This window comes from Silurus meridionalis, chromosome 18 (assembly GCF_014805685.1).
Source record: "Silurus meridionalis isolate SWU-2019-XX chromosome 18, ASM1480568v1, whole genome shotgun sequence".
NCBI lineage: Eukaryota > Metazoa > Chordata > Actinopteri > Siluriformes > Siluridae > Silurus > Silurus meridionalis.
This window is the reverse complement of record NC_060901.1, coordinates 24,408,343-24,431,176: the sequence shown is the minus strand read 5'-3', so window position 1 is coordinate 24,431,176 and position 22,834 is coordinate 24,408,343. Positions and strand designations below refer to the sequence as shown.

The 22,834-nt window shown below is 37.4% G+C and overlaps 2 protein-coding genes across 4 annotated transcripts in view; both read left to right on the top strand.

The window, feature by feature from the left end:
* The first annotated feature begins 238 nt into the window (after positions 1-238).
* On the top strand, positions 239-3,267 carry mrpl19 (mitochondrial ribosomal protein L19). 2 transcript variants are annotated; one of them, XM_046873882.1, is made up of 6 exons: positions 239-358; positions 956-1,079; positions 2,023-2,141; positions 2,223-2,357; positions 2,584-2,765; positions 2,846-3,267. In XM_046873882.1, the coding sequence occupies exons 1-6, from the start codon at positions 298-300 to the stop codon at positions 3,065-3,067; spliced, it is 843 nt and encodes a 280-aa protein (XP_046729838.1). In that variant the 5' UTR covers positions 239-297; the 3' UTR covers positions 3,068-3,267. The 2 variants fall into 2 exon arrangements, with proteins under 2 accessions (XP_046729838.1, XP_046729839.1); XM_046873883.1 differs by having other exon boundaries at positions 283-358; positions 2,849-3,267.
* A 4,866-nt stretch (positions 3,268-8,133) lies between these two features.
* Positions 8,134-22,834, top strand: part of sash1a (SAM and SH3 domain containing 1a) — a 231,284-nt gene continuing 216,583 nt past the window's right edge. Inside the window, exon 1 of one of the 2 annotated variants that reach the window (XM_046873879.1) lies at positions 8,134-9,354. In XM_046873879.1, coding sequence (XP_046729835.1) covers positions 8,914-9,354 — 441 coding nt within the window. In that variant the 5' untranslated portion in view covers positions 8,134-8,913. The remainder of the gene's footprint in view (positions 9,355-22,834) is intronic. The other variant, XM_046873877.1, reaches the window with a different exon arrangement.

Below are 22,834 nucleotides of genomic sequence, written 5' to 3'. Positions count from 1 at the left end.
TCATTGTAAATAGAATAGTTTTGTATTAATATCTCTCTTTGTATTAATATAAAAAAAATATTAAAAATAGTGATTTCTCCTTAATTTCTTGCAGCCCCATTCACGCCACAGTATTTATAACAGTGTAAAAAATAAGCTCGTTCAAAAATTAATTATCACATGATGTGATAATTATTCAATTTAATGTTGATTCTTTAAAGTCAAACGTGCTTTTAAAAAGTGCGTGAGTGAAAAAATCGTTTTCTGTAAAAAGCCGTTTGTCCTTTTGCAGTTGCCGTATTGAGCACGTGACTAAACATGGCGGCGTGCACGCAGAGGACAGGACTGTTACTACGAAATCTACAATTTCAGAATGAACGTATGTCATTTTACAGCAGAATTTATTTTATTAGAATATAGTGAAATAGTAAATAACTGTTTTGTAATAATATAAGAGTAAGATGGATGGTCGCACACAAAGTCTTAATGCACCTACAAGTCAATATTTCACAAAGGCTTATATTTCTTTATTTATTTCTATTTATAATATTTACTCCAGAGTTACAAGCACCATTTTATTAGTATGGAATTGAATTGTGTATAGGATAAATGTATTCACTTTGTACATTATTATTACACAATTCAATCTTTGATACATATATATATATATATATATATAATGTGTGTGTGTGTGTGTGTGTGTGTGTGTGTGTATATGTATGTATGTATTAGCTGAAATAAGTCCCTAAGAATCCACACTGATGTGTCATGATCATTACATTTAGTGACACCCAGCAGACAAACACATCTCAGTGTGATTGTTGCTGCTAGTAAAAGTCTGGTTCTACTAAATATAGGTACATTTGGACCCTGCTCGAATGGTCAGATCAGCAGTCCTAATCTAACTGCTGTTGAACAGTTTTATTATGAGATTGTGTATTTATCCTAATCATCTCTTTGTTCTTTTTTTCTACAGGCATGTTTTCAGTGTTCTCAGTGCGATTACAAGCTGTGGGCTCAAGAGATGAGCCACCCAAATTCACTCCTCCAGCCAAACCGACGATTGTGGATAAATCGCGGCCGGAAGAAGCAGTGAGACGGTGAGACGGTTTCTCCTGAGAAATTAAAAAGTGTTAAGTATTAAAAATGACTGATATTGTCATAAAAACAAAAAAAATTTACAGGATAAACAGGTCTTTATTTTCTGTCTTTAATGTTCAGTGAAATGCTCCTGCAGCACTGTTTTTGTTTGTTCGTTTTCATGAGGCTGTAGTTCTTTCATTCACTGGTACAAATATACTTTGCTGCATTGTGACTACTAATGAGACCAAAATACAACAGCCGATCAGCTTTCTGTGATTGGTACGAATCTCTCTTGGATTGTTCCACCGATATAAAATAGATTTTATGTTTCAGCTATGGGGAAGTGCGAGTTTCACGGTACTTGGCTTGAAAATAAATTAGGGCTCGTTTAAGGCTATTCTTAATGGTCTTAAAAAAAGTCTTAAATTTGACTTGGTAAGTAACCCTGAATATAAGATTTCAGTGGAGAGGTAACTGATCTGAAACACAGTATTGTATTGGGCTGATGGCAGGAGAAATAAAAAAAAATACAACCAATGCAACAGATTTGAAGCAAATTTTTGTTGATAACAGATGGAGTCTATTTTCTGTAATTTTTTCATTTTTTTTTCACTTCCACTTAATACATTTAAATTAATTTATTTGCACTGCAAGTAATGTTTGTGTATGTGGTTATTATCTGTATATTTCTGTCCTGGATTTTTTGAGTGCTTGCTGCTCCGACTTTCAGTATTGATATCAGAAAAGGAAAAAGACGTATTATTCCATCTTTGAACTAAAAGGTGATCAATAAAGTGTTGCGTTATCCAGTGCTTTGTGTCACTTAAAGGGCCTGAGACAAACTGCTGTAAAAACATTTAAAAATATATAAGTATAGACTCATTCATACTTTTTGGTCTTTAATAAAATGTCTGATTTGAGTATGAGTGTGTAAAAGTAAAACCGAGACTGTTTTGACAGGTTTGTCAGTCCTGAGTTTATTCCCCCTCGTCAGCGCACAAACCCACTGAAATTTTTCCTTGAGCGTAAAGACATGATCCAGAGGCGCAAAGTGCTGAACATTCCTGAGTTCTATGTGGGTAAGAAGCATTTCAGCTGATCTTAACTGCTGCCATGCGTTGCTGATGAATGCTGTCTGATTGTAACCTGTTTGTGTTCAGGAAGTGTTCTGTCTGTCACCATGTCGGACCCACATGCCACCAACAACAATCGGCGCTTTGTGGGAATCTGCATCCAGCGGTCGGGTAAAGGACTTGGCGGAACCTTTATCCTCAGAAACATCATTGACGGACAAGGTGAGCTCCTCATCAGAGCATGTCACATTCCTCAGTAAAGTGTGGCTATGATTTGATTTTTCATTCACTAGCTTAGATTTTCACGTCTCATGAACAATTTTAAAGATTTGGAATTGTTCTGCAGCGTTTGGTAGATCGTTTAAAAAGACATTACAAGCTGCACTCCCTCTTCAGGGCCATGGTTGTTGGTCTTGGCAGCAAGTCCTTCACGTGTGTTTGTGTGCAGGAGTGGAGATCTGCTACGAGTTATACAATCCTCAGATTAAGCGCATTGAGGTGTTGAAACTGGAGAAGAGACTGGACGATAACCTGATGTATTTGAGAGACGCTCTCCCAGAATACAGCACCTTTTCCTTCGACATGAAGCCCATTCACCTCCCACTGACGCAGGACGTTCCTATCAATGAGGTAGGCATGAGACGAGTCAAGGTCATTTGCTCTTGAACTGTGCGTTTACACTCCTCTCTCTTTCTCTTCTATCTGTACAGCAGAAAGTGAGGATGAAGCCGCGTCCGTGGTCCAAACGCTGGGAGCGTCCAAAGTTCAACATTCAGGGAATACGCTTTGACCTCTGCCTGACCCCAGAGCAGATGGAGCATGCTCAGAAGTGGGCAGAGCCATGGAGGCAGTACGACATGCTGAAGGAGTACGACACTTCCTTACTAGAGGAGAAGATCTTCAAGGAAGTGCAGGTGGAGCTTGGAAAGTGATTGCACCAAACTCCTTCAGCCTGTGGAATATGTTTAGGGCATGAATGACATGACCCATAAAGCTGTGTGTGTTTGTTTCTATGCATCTATCATTTAAATACAAGAGGATTTGTGACATTTAATAGGAGCTTTTTGTCGCCCCAGACATTCCCATAATGCAATGTGTTTGAGGAATAAAAATCACAGAATATTATCACCAATAATTGTATATTTTTATGAAAATAAGTTAATGCTCCTGTAAAACACAAACATGAAGCTTAGTGTCACAAACAGCATCAGAATCCTCACCTCACTTGGTTTTCAGCAAAACATTTGCTCTCACTCAGAAAGGGGCGTGGCTTAAAGATTCACAGTGGAATTTAACATTTATTTCTTACAGGTAGTTATAAATTACATTGTTTAATGTTTTAATTAAAAGTTTATTTTATTTCCAAGATTTTTTTAGAGATAAAAAGACTGAATCTGCTCATTAAATACAACACCTTAAAACAAAGATTGCCCTGAACGTCAGCATAAACATATTGCATGATTTTCTCCAAATAATGTTTTTATTCTAAAACTGTTTTATTAGTTATTAGACTTAAACACTGCACAAAGTTAAACCTGCACTGTTTTAATACTACTGATCTGACCGAGTTCTCATGAAGCCATTATGATTTGATGTTAAATGTGGAATAGGTTCAGATGAGCAGTAATTTGTCATAAACAAAAATGGCTTAGAAAAATGATATTTTTAACTTTTTAAAAACTGATTTTTAATTGAACAATTCTGAAATCATGTCATCTTCACTGCTCAACAGTTGAAGCAGTTTTTGTCCTGTCTATACCATGCTACCAGAACACCTTTTCCACAAAATAACTAAGGCATTTAAAAAAAAAAAAAACATTATTTTCCAGAAAACACACTGATCAAAATTAGAGAACACTTTCAGATTCCTCCCAGTTATTGGTGTTAATCTGCACCTGGTGCTAATTTCCTTGATTATCTGTCAACCCCTATTTAACTGGCAGCCTAACTTCCAGTTTCACTGACTCTGCAAGATGGTGGGCCGTTCTAAAGTGACTGAAAGCCTCCGGCAGCAGGTTGTCCAGATGAAGGCCAAAGGGATGACCCTATCAGCCATAGCAAGACAAGTTGGTCGTTCCAAATCTGTGATTTTAAGAATATTCAATCTTTACAACATCACAATCTCATTCAAGTCCGCCAAGGAGGCTGGTCGTTCACGGAAGACAAATACAAGAGAGGACAGGATACTGCGGAGGATCTCAATGGGCAATCGTTTCCACACTGCAGCTGGAATTGTTCACCAGTTCAGCGCTGAACAGGGTAAGGATCTGTCTCGTCATACAGTGTCTCGACGTTTAAGAGCATTTGGACTGAAAGCCCACTCTCCAGTGACCAAACCTCTCATTAGCAGAAAGAATCAAAAGGCTAGACTAAGCATGTTGTGTGGACAGAGGAGAACTGGTCCAAAGTTCACTTCAGTGATGAAAGCAAGTTTAATTTATTTGGGTCCGATGGGAAACATTATGTTCGGCGACAAACTGGAGAAAGACTGAACCCAAAGTGTGTAAAGAAGTCAGTGAAAAGTGGAGGAGGAAGTATCATGGTTTGGGGCATGTTTTCTGCAGCAGGAGTTGGGCCTCTTATACAGCTACATGGCAGAGTGAATGCAAATGTTTATCAGAACCTGCGTTCATCACCCAATCAGCCCGCAGTGTTCATGCAGGACAACGCTCCATGTCACACAGCAAAACGGGTAAAGCAGTTCCTTGAAATTGAAAACATTGAAATAATGACATGGCCTGCCAGAGTCCTGATCTCAACCCAATAGAGAACCTCTGGAAAATCCTTGGCGACAAAGTTATGGCCAAGAAACCCACTACAGTCACCGAACTGTGGAGGAGACTGGAAGAAGAGTGGACCAAAATCACACCAGAGCAGTGTGAGAGACTCGTGCTGTCCTGTGGCTGCAGATGTGCTGAAGTCATTCAGAGCAGAGGCCTGGACACTTCCTACTAATTGCTGACTGTTCTCTAATTTTGATCAGTGTGTTTTTTGCAAAATAATGTTTTTTTTTAAATGCCTTAGTTATTTTGTGGAAAAGGTGTTCTGGTAGCATGGTATAGACAGGACAAAAACTCCTTCAACTGTTGAGCAGTGAAGATGACATTATTTCAGAATTGTTCAATTGTTTATAAATTGTTCTTTAATTTTGATCGCCAGTGTATATAAAACATAAATGCCCACTCAACATGACTTCACTTTATTAGGAGGACCAGGCTGCTTCATGGGGTATGAGGAGGCCTGATCATTAAAATCTAAAAAGAAGAAAAATGGATTTTTGGTTTGGGGTCATAAGAATCTCACCAAACAAGGCTGGTAAAGCTCCACCCTGGTTATACCTGATTTCAGCATAGCTGTGGTCAGTTTATCCTTAATGATACCACTTATTTTCAACATACCGTATGCTTGCACAAAAGGAACAAATCAGTGTTAAAAATCATTTGTATGTACGATCCTGATTTTAGATTTGTGATAACACGAGGCTTCATAATAAACTAGATACAGTATAAATGATTTCAGGAAATTTTTGAGTTAATCAAGAACTTTACATTTATTTGCTAGGCAATCATCAATAAACAAATGTCAAATCTAAAACAAACAATTTATGAAAGTTACACAACATGATCAGCATAAAACCAAATAGTTTAGCAATGCAGTTTACCAAAGAATTGTTAGAGTCAATGTACCTGGCCATAGACACACACACAGTTGGAAGTTCTGACTACAGAATGCTTCCCTGAGTGTTTTGCCAAATCTCCTTAAATACCCAAATCATCATAAACACTCATAAGTTCAAAGTAATAAAAGGTTTGCAAACCCTTTCTTGGGACAAGAGGTGCCCTAAAAACCAAATACTACCTAGAGTGAAGATCAACACCTGATAAGGATCTTCTCCAGGACAACCTTCAAATCAGTAGGACAGAATTTCCTCAAAACATGAGATCTTTATTATTTGTCTGTTCTACTTATATGGGACTGAGATCATATTTCCAATCACAGTGAGACATTTAAAATAATACCAAACATGTAAAGGTAAAATTCATACATTCCTAAAATGTAATATTACAGTATTCAAGTATAAAACTTTCTTTCGGCTTCTCCCGTTAGGGGGCGCCACAGCGGATCCTCCACATGTTTGATTTGGTACGTTTTTACGCTGGATGCCATTCCTAACGCAACCCTCCCCATTTATCCGGGCTTGGGACCGGCACTGAGAGTGGCTGGGGTTGGTTCCCTGACCAAACCACTAGACCACCAGGGAACCTTTACAGTATTCAAGTATAGTAGCTTTAATTCCAGAAACTTCTAAGTCACCTTTCCATATCCCCAGGAGGAAAAGACTGGGGGCTAAATGATTGGTGAAAGGGCAGCTGAACAAATGGGTTTCTTTCCTCAGATTAAAGAAATCCTCTCCTCAGATTAAAAAGTTTTTGTTGCATGGCAGTTCTCGGGGTCTGACCTCATAAAGAGCTCTGACCATCCTTACAAACTACTTACAATACATGTCATCAGTGTTTTTATGATACTATGTTTGGAATAAAGACTAATATAAAAATAAGATTGCTTAGTTTGTAAATGGTTATTATATATATTATAGAGAAATGTGCACTGTATAACAGACAGGTATCTCAATTGGAGAGAATGAATGCCATTACTAAGGCAAAAAACCCAATTAATACAATTCAACAAGTCTCCTATCATGGCAGCCACAGATGCATAAGCTCTACATCATTTCTAACAGAAGCATTAATATTATCCTCATAAAATGAACCCGGATTTCCCATGCATTGTTAAATGTATTTTGGTTTTCCTGGTGAAGTAAAATGAAAGCAAATTGCTTTTTTGTGCATATTTTATGGGAAAGAAACTAAAAAGTATGAAGGGTTCATGAAAAAGATTCTGGAGTGTTACCTTTCCTTACAATGTCCAATGTTTCATGAAAGGTCTATTTTGTACATGTTCTTAGTCATTATTAAATCTAAGAAAAAAAGTTTAGTGAATCCATCTGTAGCCACTAGTGTATCTAGTGTATCAATCTCTGACCAAGTAATCAAACGTACTCTTCACACTCAAGAGAAATTGTTGTCTGTCTGGTGTAAGCTAAATTCTATACCAAGCAAGAAACATGGCTGCAATTGGATCTACAGTTATTTACAATTTGTGCCACTAAATTTATGACTAAATACATTTTTAAGGTATCAGGTAAATATGATTTTTTTTAAATGGTAGAATCTTCTTCTTTTTCTTTCAGCTTCTCCCATTAGGGGGCGCCACAGTGGATCATCCGTCTCCATACCCCCCTGTCCTCTACATCTGACACTTTAAAACCAACTCCCTGCATGTCTTCCCTCACCACATCCATAAACCTCCTCTTTGGTCTTCCTCTTTTCCTCCTTCCTGGTGTCTCCATCCTCAGCATTCTCCTACTGATATACCCCATGTCTCTCCTCTGCACATGTCCAAACCATCTCAATCTCACCTCCCTCACCTTGTCTCCAAAACGTCCTACATGTGTTGTCCCCCTAAAGAACTCGTTTCTAATCCTGTCCATCGTCGTCACTACCAACGAACATCTCAACATCTTCAGCTCTGCTACCTCCAGCTCCACCTCCTGTCTTTTACTCAATACCAATGTCTCTAAACCCTACAACATCTCAGGTCTCACCACAGTACTACAAATATGATAAATTAAGTAAAGCCTTTTAATTGCTTTAGATCACTTCTTTTCCACATTCTGGTGTTTAATGTGAACATTGACTGATGATCTTTAACTGTATTTGCAGGAATTTGTTGCATGGTGCTGCTGCCACATGACTGCTAAGTGTTCCTAATAAAGTGGGTCATATTCTGAAGGTACCCCAAACTCTGGGACAGAGTCTGCAGTGCGAACTCAATGTGATGTACTCGTCCCAAATCTACACCGACAGGGGGCGCAATAAAACCGTCACATACCCAGAAACGTGCGCTCCAGAATGCTCTCGGGGAATAAGCTTGTAGGAAATAAACCCCTCACCGTGACAGCGCGTGGTGGACTTTCTGCTCGTGAAACAGGAACTAAAGTTTGGTCTGAACGCACAGGATCTTCACACAAACCGGTGTTAACGATTCGTGTGCGGCGCCGTGACTTCACTGCGCAGCTGCCACGGAAACACGAGGGCGCTCGCGCTGCTCATTCATCAGCGGCTGCGCGTGCCAGAGCTGCACGCGAGATTGTTTTCCAAAAGGAGGAGGATTACAAGCTTAAAAAAAAATACATTGAAAGACCGAACAAAGTTGACAACCTGAAGCCTCCTACAAGCGCAGAGGAGAAGAAGGAGGAACTGTAATTTGTTTTCGGAGTGTTTGTGGATGTGACAAATCCACTGCGACACGTGAATAAACATCAGCTGTGCAGCAGGTTAACGGAGAGGAGGAAGGTCTGGAGGAAGGTGATGTTCTGAGAAGAGACGAGATACAACCTGAACATTGTGTGTGTGTGTGTGTGTGTGTGTGTGTATCATTAACTCTCCTCCGGTCGCTCATGGAGATCTTCTTCTTTTCTTTGACTGACATTTGTTTTGATATCAGTTCAACAAGCTGACACACCTGACACACCTGACAGCAGAAAGGGAAAGCGCAAAATGTGAGTCTGACACACACACACACACACACACACACACACACGTGTAGTTTAGAGCTTCTCGTGCACACCCCACCCAACTACTCAGGTAGCATTCTAATTCAGGTTTGACTACACACACACACACACACACACACACACACACATTGCTGTGACACCATGATGCGCACTGGTCCCAGCATCGTGTACGAGTGGCTGAAAACGCTTCAACTCTGCCAGTATGTTGAAGCCTTTGTCGATAACGGCTACGACGATCTAGAAGTTTGTAAACAGATCGGAGACCCAGACCTGGACGCCATCGGCGTGTTCATACCTCACCACCGACAACGGATTCACGACGCCGTGACAAGACTGAAAGACGAGGAGAAGAAGAAGAAGACCACCTCAGGGCTTTATTTCACCTTAGAGCCACTGATCCCCAACCTGAGACAATCCAGATCGTGGACAGAACAAATTGGCATGACCGGGTCACACCTGGGAAACCTGACCCTGAGAAGAAGGGAGCTTCTGGTGTACCCGAAACTAAAGTTGAAGATCATGATCAGGGATAAACTCGTTAAAGACGGGATTAATCTGGCGAGACCTCCATATACTAATAAGGTAAGTTTAGGGTTTTGTTCTAAACAGCTGGGAGATGTTTGACATGTAGAGCTCAGATTTCTCAATTCATAATGCTTGTATAGTGACTAATTTTTGCCCAACTCAAGTCACACTCAAGTCGTTCGAGTTTGTGGACACCTGACCCTAAACATCCATATATACAGTAATTCATCTCCAACACATGGACACAACATTTGAAGTACAGTCGTATAATATAAAAAGTGCTTTCTGGTTAAATATGATGGCGTTATTTGTCGTTTAATACTGTATCGGTTTCTTTCTACTGACATTTATATACCTGGTAACAGGTACTGCCTGCTGTAAGCATCCATTAAGACATTCTTGGCTGTGTTTGTAATCTGGGACAGAATGGCCCAGAGTGGTTGTGTGGCATGTTAATTTCGGCCCAGAGGTTCCCTGGCTGCAAATTCGGCTTCAGATCATGCCTGAGACATGTTCTCATCAAGGTTGACTTGCAGCTGTAGTTTGGCAGCCAGATTCAGAGTTAATCACCGTCTTTCCATCCACTCATCAAGTGGCAAGTATGAGCCAGTTTTAGACCATTACTCATTTGCTATCATGTTTACACTGTGATTTATTAACAGAGCTGGTTTTTTTTAACCATCTTGCATAAATGTAATACATACCCTTTTCTAACAAAGTATTCTGCTCTGCCTTTTTTTCCCCCTGTCAACTCCTCCTCATTCAGCACCTGGTTTGTGCACAGAACAGACAATTCTGTAAACAAAACTGATCAGTTCAGCCTCAAAACAAACATTAGATCTCCTCATTATACTTATGGGAATTAAGGAAGTTTGTTAGTAATAGAATGTTTTCAGCGAATATAGTATTTACCACATGACTGTCCATGACTCTTTCTTCATTTATGTCATGATGCCTCAGTCACATGTCTTACATCATCCACTACCTTCTTAAAGGGGCTCCTCCGGTCGCTAACATATAATACATTACTGCTAAATTCAAACCCCCAACCGAGCAAAATAAACAAAAAACAACATGTGGATTCACGATTATTATTATATTTAGAAAGTATCATTTTATTTTGTTGTATTTTTTTGCCAAACCTTAAAGGCCGGTCCGTGAAAATATTGTCTGACGTTAATCCGTGGGGCAAAAAAGGTTGGGGACCACCGATATAGAACACAAGAGTCCCTCTGTCTCATCCAAGTTACCCAGACATCTTGTTGCCTTCTGTCTTGCTTATTTTTATCTTGGAAACTAGCCTACATCTGTGGTGTGTGAAAACCATGAAATTATACACCAGTGGCAGGTTGAAAAAGCCGCTTAATGACTAATAGGTTGATGGGCTGAAAATGCCGTGCAATGAGAAGAAAAAATATTGATCATGTCACAAAATAGAAAGAGCAGAAAGCTTCCAAAGTTTGCTAAACTAAAACAAAAAAACACCATACAGTGTGATTACCTTTTGTAAAGTTGTTTAAAATAGATTTTTATATTTTAATTTATATACATTCCTTTCAAAAAGTCCCTCCGCAGTGGCGGCGTAGAGCAGGTAGTGGAGCATGTTTTTTTTTTTAAAAGCTGGCAAAAAAATCCACAGATTTAGTGTGTGGAAAATTTCATGCAGCTTTTTCGAAAACAAGAAAACTACATCACGATACTGCGTGAGATTTAATAAATAAATACATAAGTGAAAATAATAATGTTTCATAAAAATATTTTTCTATAACTTATTATAACTGAAATAAATGCACTAAATGGGTTTAGTTTTCACTGATATTCTTTTATGCAATTTTGGCAATTAAATGGAAATTTTTCTTAAAGTAAAACAAATTACCGTAATTTCCGGACTATAAAGCGCACCCATATATAAGTCGCACCCACTGAATTTTACAAAGATTTTTAGGTGTCTACACTAATGTACTTTACACAGGCTTTAACGAAAGACACGTTACACACGGTGTAACGGGTGAAATATGCTGCGCTTCTAATAGGAGCATAGCGGTATTTTGGGAATAGCATGCCACTCCATTCCCCCGGTATTACTGCGTGTGTGCAAGACCGAGGAATATGTCCTTATTATTTTCTGAAGCTCATTTCTAAATTATGAAAATGGTGTAGAGTTTCCTTTTGTGTCAGCATTAATTTCTGTAGGGAATGATTGATACAGGTCCTGCACAGTGGCCAGAGTGATTTAAAATCCTTTCTCTTGCAGAACAGTGTCTTTGTGATGTCATTATGTAAGTCACTATGTGATGCTGCTGCAGGAAAACATTTCCTGACTCGTTTCTCCAAAACACCTCAAAGGTTCAATCATATTCTGACCTTGTGATTGTGCAGGGAATGGAAGATGTTTAACTTTCATGTTTATCGAACCTCTGTCACTGGTCTTGCTTGTGTGTATTGGTGCATTGTTGTCCTGATACATGGCAACACATTCAGTGTACAATTCTTGAACACTGGGTGCACATGGTCATCCAGAATGGTTTGGTAGTCCTTAGCAGTGACTCACCAATACAGCATTATAAACAGTAAGAAGAATATGATATTGCAGCCTAATCAATCGCTGATCTACCTCCATCCTTCACTATGGGCACACAACAAATCAGGTAGTAAGCTTCTATGAGGCTTCATTACACAATAACTCTCACAGATAAAAGGTTTTGCTATAACCAGCCAATCATGAATATTGACTCTTTGCAGCTTGCAACAAACTGTTTTGGTCCATATAAAAGTAATAATAAAAAAGACACTTTGTTTCAGTCTTGTATTTCTTCAGTTCTTTTTAGTACTGTTATGACCTGTGCTAACTAAGGCCAAATTTTTATTATTAAGTAAAAATCACCAAAAGCATATTATCCAGTATTGCTTGAGGCATGATCCAACTTTGAGTGGAGTGGCAACTAGTAGGAGATTGCAAGAGACTAGAACTGGAAACTGAATTGTCCCAATTATGATGTCATTTTCACGCATTTCCCACTTGAAATCCCCAAGGTGTTTGCAGGTTACCCTAGATCTCTCACAAATCAATTTTCTATTTATGGTCAGCAAGTGAACTGTTTTTTTGCCTCATTGAATTTTTACCATGTGTCTTTTAATCAACACTTTCTTAGGACACTGCAAATGCAACATTAAGACTCAGCAAATGATTGACAGTGTGTGTAATAGGACCTTTTATGCTTTTAGGAAGTTTTTCTGTGTGATAGTTTTTTTTTTTTTATACACCCCGCTGTAGTCTAAGATTACTCTTCTTGGCTGACAGGAGCGGAACCTGATGTGGTCTTCTGCTGTTGTAGTTCATCCACCTCAAGGTTTGACATTTTCTTTTGTTCTGAGATGCTTTTCTGTTCACCATGGTTGAGGTACTCTTTCATTTGTCAGCGCAAATCAGACTGGACATTCTCCTTTGACTCTCTCTCTCTCTATCTCTCTATCTTTATCTCTATCTCTCATTCTGTGACAAAAACAGAGGCAGTTATTTGTAAAAGATCAGTCGTTTCTGAAATACTCATTCCTGTCTGGCACCAACAATCATGCCATGACACTGAGACCACATTTTCCCTCATTATGTTTTCTGTTGTAAATATTAATTGAAGAGATCAGAGGAGCTAAAGGTGAGTTTCAGTTCATATTTCTGTATGGATTTTAATTTGTGTGCAGTTCTCTTAACACACTGATAAAATAAAAAATCAAACATTTAAAATCATCAATATTTATACTAAATATACACGTAAAATAACCTTTAAATTAAACTGTGTCTTTAAATTAGATGAGTGTAAGATCAAACATGTATGTGTGTATGACACGTGTGTGTGAATTACAAAAAGTGATTGAAATTTTGCATCCATCTGAAGTTCATTTCTTAACGAAGCCCATAGAAATTCTCACTTCGATGTTGTTCAGTTTAATAAATCTGACACAAATTCATATTAAAATGGCATGCTAATTTCTATATCGCTTTGATTAGTAATTAGTATTGCTGTTTTTTTAGAAATGCTGTGAAAAACTAAATTCAGCACACCATATAAAAAACACTGATTTACCAACAGTGTTTACTTCTCCTTCTGTGGTCCAAGACTTATTTGTTAATGCACATGATTAGGATTCTGTTTCCATAATGAGCTTTATATAAATAATATAAAGTTTATAACTCTACAGTAACCCCCTGTGTGGGATAACCCGGTGGTTACGTTCCAAAACTGGACGCCACCCCAAAAAATGAAATTTTTTGTATACTGTACTGTACTTTATTAACATTTTATTTCATTTTATGATTATGAATTATATTTTTATTAATGAATTACATTATTTCAACATAAAACTCTAAAAACAATTCCCTGTTAGTTTTTTGGTCTATTGTGCTGGAAGGCCAGGAGAATCAGGCAAACAAATTAGTTATGTGGCAAATGCAATTCTGTGATAATTCTGCTGTAAAGCGGGAGATTAATATTAATGTATTGCAGTTACTTTGGATTCACTGTACTGCTGAATGGCTTGTCAGAATTATTCAGAATCAGTTTAAAAGATTGTTTCCATATTTCTCTCTCTCTCTTTTTGTGTGTTCGTGTGTGTGTTTCTGTCGATGATAATGGTGTTTATACTGAATTCTATCAGTCTGTTGGAAAAGGGGAGCAGTTGTCATGGCAACGTTGGCATGTATATTTCAGATCAGAACGTTGACTCTGCTTAAAATGAACCAGGGCCAGATCACTTCTGAAATTTATTTCCACAATGGACCAAACATTTTATCAGTTCATTCAGAACATGGGTCTGTCTGCATCTGTTGGTTGTGTACAGTGTCATCTAATAATATTGATATCTTTGGTAAAAATGAACTTAGAAGACTGTAAAAATGTCAGTTTTTAGAAAATAGAACAAATCTTTGCTAAATACATAAATATGGCACAGTCGATGTCACAACTTTGAATTAACAGGAGTAAAATATATTTGAATAGTAAAGTACACATTTATATAAAAAAATAGATTTAGTACACTTTGGTGAATAGAAATTGTTTAACCATGAATTTCTGATTTACACCAGTATAAATACAAAGTAACACGTAGTCCAAAACTCCCTTTGTCATTCATCACCATGGAAAATGGACTATGGAAAAAAATTGTGATGTGCGGTAAAAGTTTCTTAAGCTATACTTAACAACAGCATTGAAAATTCCCCTTTTCAATATCAGCACAATAAATAAGAAGTTAAAGTTGACATCTGATGAATTAACCAAGAAGAGGATGCATGTCCATATTAAACTACTGTGAGAAGAAAATGATTTTTTTTTTTAAATCACAGCTGGATAATTGCAGAAGTTGCATTTTAGGGTCATAAAGCCTTCAAAACTGCACAAGTTCAATTCAATTCATTTCATTTTTATTTGTATTGCACTTTTAACAATGAACATTGTCTCAAAGCAGCTTTACACTGATAATGTGGTGATAAGAATGAATAAGATGTTCTTTATAAGTGTAAGTTTGTACCTAAGTTGTTTGTATCGGTTTCAAAATAAAAAACTACTTTCATCCAAAAGCAAACTCAAATGTCTTTAGTTTGCCAGACACTTGAGGGTACTATGGTCAGATGAACCCCAAATAGAGTTTTTTGACAATAAATACCAGAGGTGGGTTTGGCGCACACAGAGAGGAAGCCATGTTGAAAAGTACCTCATGCCCACAGTTAAATATATTGTTGGCTCTTTAATGGTTTGAGGCTGTCCAGGTTTCTGCCAGATGACCTGCACAATGATTCCAGCAGAACAATGATCCAAAACATACATCAAAATCAACGCAAAAATAAACTACTGACCACAAAATCATGATCCTTCCAAGTCTCCTGGTTTCTGGAGAAATTTTTTATGGAACAAAAGTTTGATCAGTTTAATATAACTGATCAAAAGGTTAAACAATTCGTGTGTTGTCCGCATAATAACTCTACACTGGCTTAAACTTGTATCTGAATCCAGAAGATTTCTATCTCATTTCACATCAAATTATTTTGTTGACAAAATCACATCACTGTAACAGGGCCTCATAGGACACACAACATATTTCACCCGTTACACCGTGTAACAGACACTGTCTTTTGTTAAAGCCTGTGTAAAGTTCATTAGTTTCAGTGTAGACACGGCTTATACACAGGTGCGGTGTATTTATGTTCAAAATAAAAATCTTTGTAAAATTCAGTGGGTGCGGCTTATATTTGGGTGCATTTAATAGTCCAGAAATTACGGGATACGCAATAAACGTACACATTCTTTTATATAACCATATTACCGCTTTATCTGTTAAAAGCTGCTTTAAGTTAATGTTCATTGTAAAAAGCGCTATACAAATAAAACTTTATTGGAACTAAATAGTTTTTTCTCACAGTCATACCAAGAGCAGAGAAAATGTGTCATTGTTCTGTGAAGGCATGTGAATAAATCACACCATAAAAAACAGCAATGAATATTAATTAAAGTAAGTAATATCAAAGTATAATTCTCTTTTAGCACTCTGCCTGTCAGTTCTGTGGCCATCAGTTGTGACCTTGTTCAGCATCACTGAGAAAAAACATGTATCACTATGCAAGAAATAGTGTAACAAAATCTGTAATTATAATTAGGGAAGTTAATTAAGGGTGTCCAGCAAAGACAAATGGTCGGCCCCTTTTATTGTGTTATAAATAATTTAATAATTTAATATTGAATTGTCAAGTATTGTCAAAAAGGCCAGTCAATTCTTCAGGTCGGGATCATTTCCATACGGATCCAATGGTACACACAAGCAAAGGATGTCTAGATTTTCACAACTTAAGTATTAGTATTGTGAAAAAGTGTGTCTGTGCTCACTCGATGAGTTTTATCATTCTGTCAACAAGCCCCACATCCTGTCCAGCAAGTCATTGGTCAGTGTTTCAGTTATGAGTATTAAAGTTTCATTTTCATATTGCGTGTTAAAATCATAGTCAAGGCTGGTTAATTTCTATATTTCTCCTTGATATATTTTACCAACAGGCAATTGTGTATTGTACTATAGTGCAAAGCTGGATGTAATCTATTTTTTCCCTCTCTGTCAGCTAGGATATTCTTGTTAGCATTGCAACAACATCTTGAATTGATGATGTTTACTTCATGCAGAGTAAAAAAGCGAATGAAAAATGCTCATTAACTTGCAGTCAGTTTGTCAGATGATCATATAATGTACAATAGCTGCTCTGCTGCAGAATTTGCTTTGCAGTGTTTGATCTGAGAGTCAGTTCAGTCTTTTCTTCTATCTTCTGTCTTCATTTCTGAATCACACAGGGGAATAATAAGAGCCAATAAATGGGACATATTAGACACGACAAACTTGCCACCAGGATTGATACTGACACATTTAATAACCACAGGCCACCAAAGTCTCCTGTGATGACATGAATGTGATGACATGGGTCACACTAAATCATGTTTAAAATGACTGATTAGAAGTGTCACCTACATTTACACCATTTGGAAGATGCTCTTATCTAGAATGATTCGCATTTATTTTATTTATAGATCTGAGCAGTTTAATGAGTTGAGAGAATTGTCTTGTCTAGACTAACTTCATATTGTTTTATTAGTCTAGCATTGCATTCATTTGCATTTGAATTGCAGTAATTTAGTTGTATCTATCGAAGATCTTATAACACCAGTTCTGTCCTTGAAAGAAACTTGTGCTTTTGGGGAACTACAACAACTTTCTCACTATTTTTACTTCTACTTCTACTGTTTAGTAGACATGAATGCTACATCAGTTGGACTGGATTGTGTTGAGTGACAGCTTTACACAAAAACGCTTTAGATGAAAAATCAACATTAATTTGCATACATTTTTATCACAATTTATAATTTTGCTTATTTCGACAGTTGGCAACATAAAAAAAAATTATTTATCATATTTTTTAACAGCCAAATTAAAGAAACTTTGTAAATAGAACAAAAATACACTGTCAATGTATTTTACAAGAAGAATAGACTATTTATTATATATAAATATGTATATATATTATATATATAATTTTTGAACTTGGTGCAGCTATTTAATATTTAATTAATCACGTCTAAATAAACAATAATTTAACATCTGCTCTGTTTTGTCCCAGTGTCTCTTTAGTTGGATACCACAAGTTCAGTGAGAAAGTTGGAAAAAGCCACAGATGTAGACTAGTTTACGAAGCTAACAATGAGTATGGGGTTTAAGGTGGATGAGACAGAGGGAGTCATGACTGAAAAGAGAGACATTTCTGATTACTTGATCGTCATCTTTTCTGTGCTTGTGTTCTGTATGGTGGATGTTCAGCCTGGATACATTCATTACATACCATTTAAAAGTCTTCAATTTCTTTCGGTTACCTGCGTGACCCTAAAACAGGTCGTAGTAATGACCACTTTTTACTGAAAAAAAAAGCACGGCCCCCAAGTGACCCGCCAGCAGCTGATGCCGACATTGTGTTGTGGCTTTCAGTGAATGCTTATGCATTTGTACACCAATGTATATTTTTTCTTTTTTTACTCAAGCCTGTTAGCATGCAGTGTTTTTCCGTTCCATTCTCTCTTTATAGCATTTGTCTTCAACAGCAGTTAAATTATGTTTTCAAACGTGATTTACAGCAGCTTTACTGCGTCCAAATGCTAAAATGTCTAAATTTAAGATAGATCAACTCAATGTGTGGCTTTTGCATTTTTTGACAGTACACTTTTATACATAAATACCTTGAATTAGGGTTTTATATACAGTAGTTATAATAAGCAAAACATCTCATTTTAAAAATGTTTTTTTTTTATCTAATTTAATAAAAAAATTAAAAAAATCATCTGATTAATCACTTACTGAAATATCATTGGTTGCAGCCCTGGTTTACAGACAATGATTTCTGGAGGTGTTTCTAAGCTCATGCTGTGATTCCCATTACAGAACCATGCCTGTTTTAATGCAGTTCTGCCTGAGGGGATACAATATTGATTTTCACCCTTGTCCCTTGCACACAGAGATGTCTCCAGATTCTTTGAATCTTTTGATGATATTTTGTACTCTAGATGAAATATTCAAAGTCCTTCCAATTTTCTGCTGAGGAACATTATTCTGAAATTGCTACACAATTTGTATATGCATATTTTTTTTTTTTACAATTAGTTAACCTCTGCCCATCTTTACTTTTGAGACTCTGCCTCTCTAATAGAATCCTTTTATTCCCCAAAATGCTACTGACCTGCTGTCAGTTAACCTAATTATTTGCGAATATACTCTGACGGATATAAAGTTTACAAACGCGCTTTTATCGTAATTTCTACCATGTATGTACACAGTGAAATTAGACAATGCTCCTCCAGAACCCTGGTGCTACATTTAAACATCACACAACATAAAGCTACATAACAGAACACAGAGTCTAGGAGATATTGGTGAAGACATCTGCTAGCTGTTCTGCACATTCCCAAAGCACTCTATCAGGAAGTTGTCTGGTCAAGCGAACTTTCGTGGGTTCCTCACTTCAGCCGTGGATAGACAAAGCACCTGGTCATTGGGAGGAGGGGTGGTCTTCCTCACCTCCACATTGTTCTGCAACTTAAACCAAGCATAAAACTCATTAAGCGCATCTGGGAGAGAGGCATCACAGTCACAAGCAGTTGAAGTTGTCTTGTAGTTCGTGTTCGCCTGGATGCCCTGCCACATGCGTGGTGTCTTTACTGTCCTGGACGTGGCCATGGATACGATTAGCGTGTGCGTTCTTCACCTCTCTGATGGCACGGGACTGTTTGGCCCTTGCTGTTCTTATGGCCGTCTTGTCCCCCCCTGATCTGAAGATTAGATTTTATTAGATTCATCCCAAACACCACATGAAGCTGGATGATTTGTATGAAGGTATTAATTAACACCAACTGGAAAACACTTTTTGTTAAAATAAATAGAAAATATTTAGAGTTGATCATTGTACTGTGTGTTCTTTTTAACACTGCATGCATGGAAAAGTCATTGGAGCCCAATAGAAATATGAAGATATGAAGTTGGCCTTTAGTGAACTGGTAATCAACTTGTAATCACTGGTCAAATCATTAAAAACAATGATGGATTATTATAATTATGTAAAAAGCAATGCAGGTGCAGTAAATATTACAATATAGAATCATAATTCAGATTAAGAGCAACTAGACAGACAGCATTGCTGTTCTGCTGAGTGCATGGCTTTGTGGATTTGTGTAAATGACTCTATTGAGCGTCTCTTTGTTAGCAAATAGCTTATCTCAGCAGGAAGCCTTGTTAGCTGTGCCAGTAGCATTAGCAGCAGCTCAGTTGACATTTGTGCATTTGTATTTGTCCTTGTGCTATGCTATGAAGGGGGTTTGGTTTGCTTTGAGGTGTTTGAAAGTTGGCATGAATCTTTTGCCTTTCCACTCTTAAATTCCCTTTTTGTGTGCTGCCTGCTGGACACAGGAAGGGGGAGAACATCGATCCAGTGCCAATCACTCAGGTGAATCTACATTTTTCTAATGGTTTACTGAACAAACAGTACACAAATAAATGTATTGAACAACATTATCAATTAGACTGGAATCTTCCTTTCTTTAAAGTAAGTCGGCAGAACCACTGTCCTACATATCAGACCTTGATATGAATATATTTAAAGTACAGAAATTCCCTCAAACAAAAATAGAATACATGCCTGTAAGTATGGAAACAACTAGTCTCTTATGGTTTTTGACACCTGCATTTTTCTTTTGGAAGAAAGTGGATGGAGGAGTCAAGCTTTTTTTAGTTCTAGGACATTTTGGATCTGCCATAACATTAAAACCACTGTCAGGTGACATGAATAGCATTAATTGTCATTACAGTGGCATCAATCACATGTGTGGAATTTATTATATACTCAGTACTTCTTATATTCTCCAGGTCTTAGAGCACTTAGTTGTTTAAGTAGCACAAAGGGAACTGCATAATATAAGGCAGGTGGTTTTAATGTTTAATGGTTGATCTGTGTATTTATGACGATGGACGGGAGAGATGATGTAACCAGACTACCCAACAGTCTCTGCAAAGAAATGAATGGTACAAAAATACAGCTTTCATTGCAGAATAATAAAGCAACATCACACATATATTACCTGCATACACTGAACACTTGCACACATCTTTGTACCTGATGAAACTTCCTGAATTGTGCAAGAGCAGCCATATGAAACTATTATTCACACACAGTATAAGCTGATAATGATTAGGGATTTGTTGCTATGATTACACCATGCTTTTTACAAGGTGACTTTGTCCAAGGTTTGGCGTCATATCTTAAACAATCAAATATCAAATTATCTGATGCTGATGCAAGGGGCCATGAACTCATCCAGGAGCCCAGGACTGAGAGTGCTGACAAGGCAATGGTAATAAGGTAATGGGGATAAGGTGATAATGCCGTAAGGAGCATGTTGAGGTCAGCCAGGGTTAAGTGAGACACACACAGAAAGGAATGTGGAAAGTATTGGGTGACTTACCGACTTGATTGTGTTGTGGTTCCTTCTTTAGTACCAGTCATTTTATATGCTGGTGTTCTGGTTTTCACCTGCTTTTTATGGCATGCCTAAGGGTTATTTAGATATGGCTTTGTGGCTCAGAACTGACCACCAACATGATGGTGTGGGTTTGGGACTGTCAGCCAAACATAAAATAAAGTGCTGATTATTGAATTTAATTTTTTTGCCTTTTTTTTTGTTAAAATAACATACATGTGTCTCCTCTCTTTATATTACTCACTCTCTCTCTCTCTCTCTCTCTCTCTCTCTCTCTCTCTCTCTCTCTCTCTCTCTCAGGTTTTTCTAATTTTTATGTCTATCTGCTTCCCACAATGAAATATTGATGTCTGGGAAAGATTAGTGGAAGCCAGGCTGAGAAAAGAGGTGACCAACAGCTGTATGGTTTCATGCCGAATAAGATCACCAAACACATTATTTGCTTTGAGAATGTTGATTGAGAAGTATAGAGAAGGTCAGAAGGAGTTGCAATGTGTGTTTGTGGATTTAGAGAAAGCGTACTACAGGGTGAGAGAGAGGAGTTGTGGTATTGTATGAGGAATCCAGGTGTGTCAGAGAAGGATGTGAGGGTGGTGCAGTGAAGTGTGGAGTAGGAACGACAGACTGGTTCAAGGTGGAGGTGGGATTGCACCAAGAATCGGCTTTGAGCCCTTTCCTGTTTGCAGTGGTGATGGACAGGCTGACGGACGAGGTCAGACAGGAGTCTCCCTGGACTATGATGTTTGTGGATGATATTGTGATTTGTGGTGAGAGTAGAGAGCAGGTGGAGAAGAGTCTGTAGAGGTGGAGATATGCACTGGAGAGAAGGGGAATGAAAGTCAGTAGGAGTAAGACAGAGTACATGTGTGTGAATGAGAGGGATATATAAATGAACGTGTTAGCCCAAAATATAATATAATATATATAATATTTTTTTGGAAGAGGTCTTCTATAATTATAGAGAAGGGGAAGGTGAAATTATAGAACGAGATGTGAAATAGAGTTGAAAAGAAAATGTTTAGACATGAAAATAGAAGGCACATGGAAACTTCATACTGGAAACTGCAAACAAATTGTGTCTTGGTGGTTCTGAGTGAAAACATTCTCCATGCCCTCCCTGATGCTATTTTTGAAAATCAAAAGGCCAGTGAGACAGTGGTGTGAAGGATGCTATTAGGTGTACAATACATAGCAGCTTGGTACCATCCAGATTGGCCAATTATCATTTATTTATTTCTGGCTTTAATATAGTATACCTAAATTACACATTAGCAGAGGCCACTGTTCTTTTATACAGCAGCACACTGTATAGCTCCTGGTGCAGGTATTAAACAGATACAAGGTACAAGAGAATTTATTGACAAAAATGCATGCATTATTTATTCACATAGGTTAATCATGCCAATGACACTTCCTTCAACAGACCAATGCCTGCTTTTCCAACGTCTTTTACAATAGGAATATTGCATATGTAGCTTACAGCATTATGAATTATCATCGTAGTTGGAGCTAAAAAGATATCAAAAGTATCTCATAATAATAATAATAATAATAATAATATCAGGATTTTTAAAAGAAGCATTTATCAGAAGAATTGCTTAACTATTTATTAGTTAAATGGCCTAAATAGATAGAAAACATTGCATAATGCACAAACTTTGTTATATGAACTTTGAAATGAGTGGAGATTTTAGAAAATGCTTTTTTCGACTTGTAAATTTGAGACAAAATGTAATCATTTGTAGCTCAAACTAATTACTGACTTGTTAGTAAGTGTAACATTGCTCTTCCTTTGATTACCACATCTATTCCCAATTTTATTATTGTGCGATAACTATCCTTTACCTTTATAACATGCTTTCCTGCCCTGTGTTAATCTTTAGCCATCTAAGTGTGCTTACTGTTACACCACAGGTCTAGAAAAGTACAAGCTAATCTTTCAGTTTAGTCAGAACTTGCTAAGCATGTTAGACACAAGTATGTTTTTGTGTATG

What these genes read in the sequence shown, in the direction of transcription:
- mrpl19 (XM_046873882.1), top strand. Translation starts at nt 298, where the DNA reads ATGGCGGCGTGCACGCAGAGGACAGGACTGTTACTACGAAATCTACAA. An exon ending in CCGGAAGAAGCAGTGAGACG is followed by an intron (nt 1,080 to 2,022) that starts GTGAGACGGTTT and finishes CTGTTTTGACAG; the next exon opens with GTTTGTCAGTCCTGAGTTTA. An exon ending in CATTCCTGAGTTCTATGTGG is followed by an intron (nt 2,142 to 2,222) that starts GTAAGAAGCATT and finishes GTTTGTGTTCAG; the next exon opens with GAAGTGTTCTGTCTGTCACC.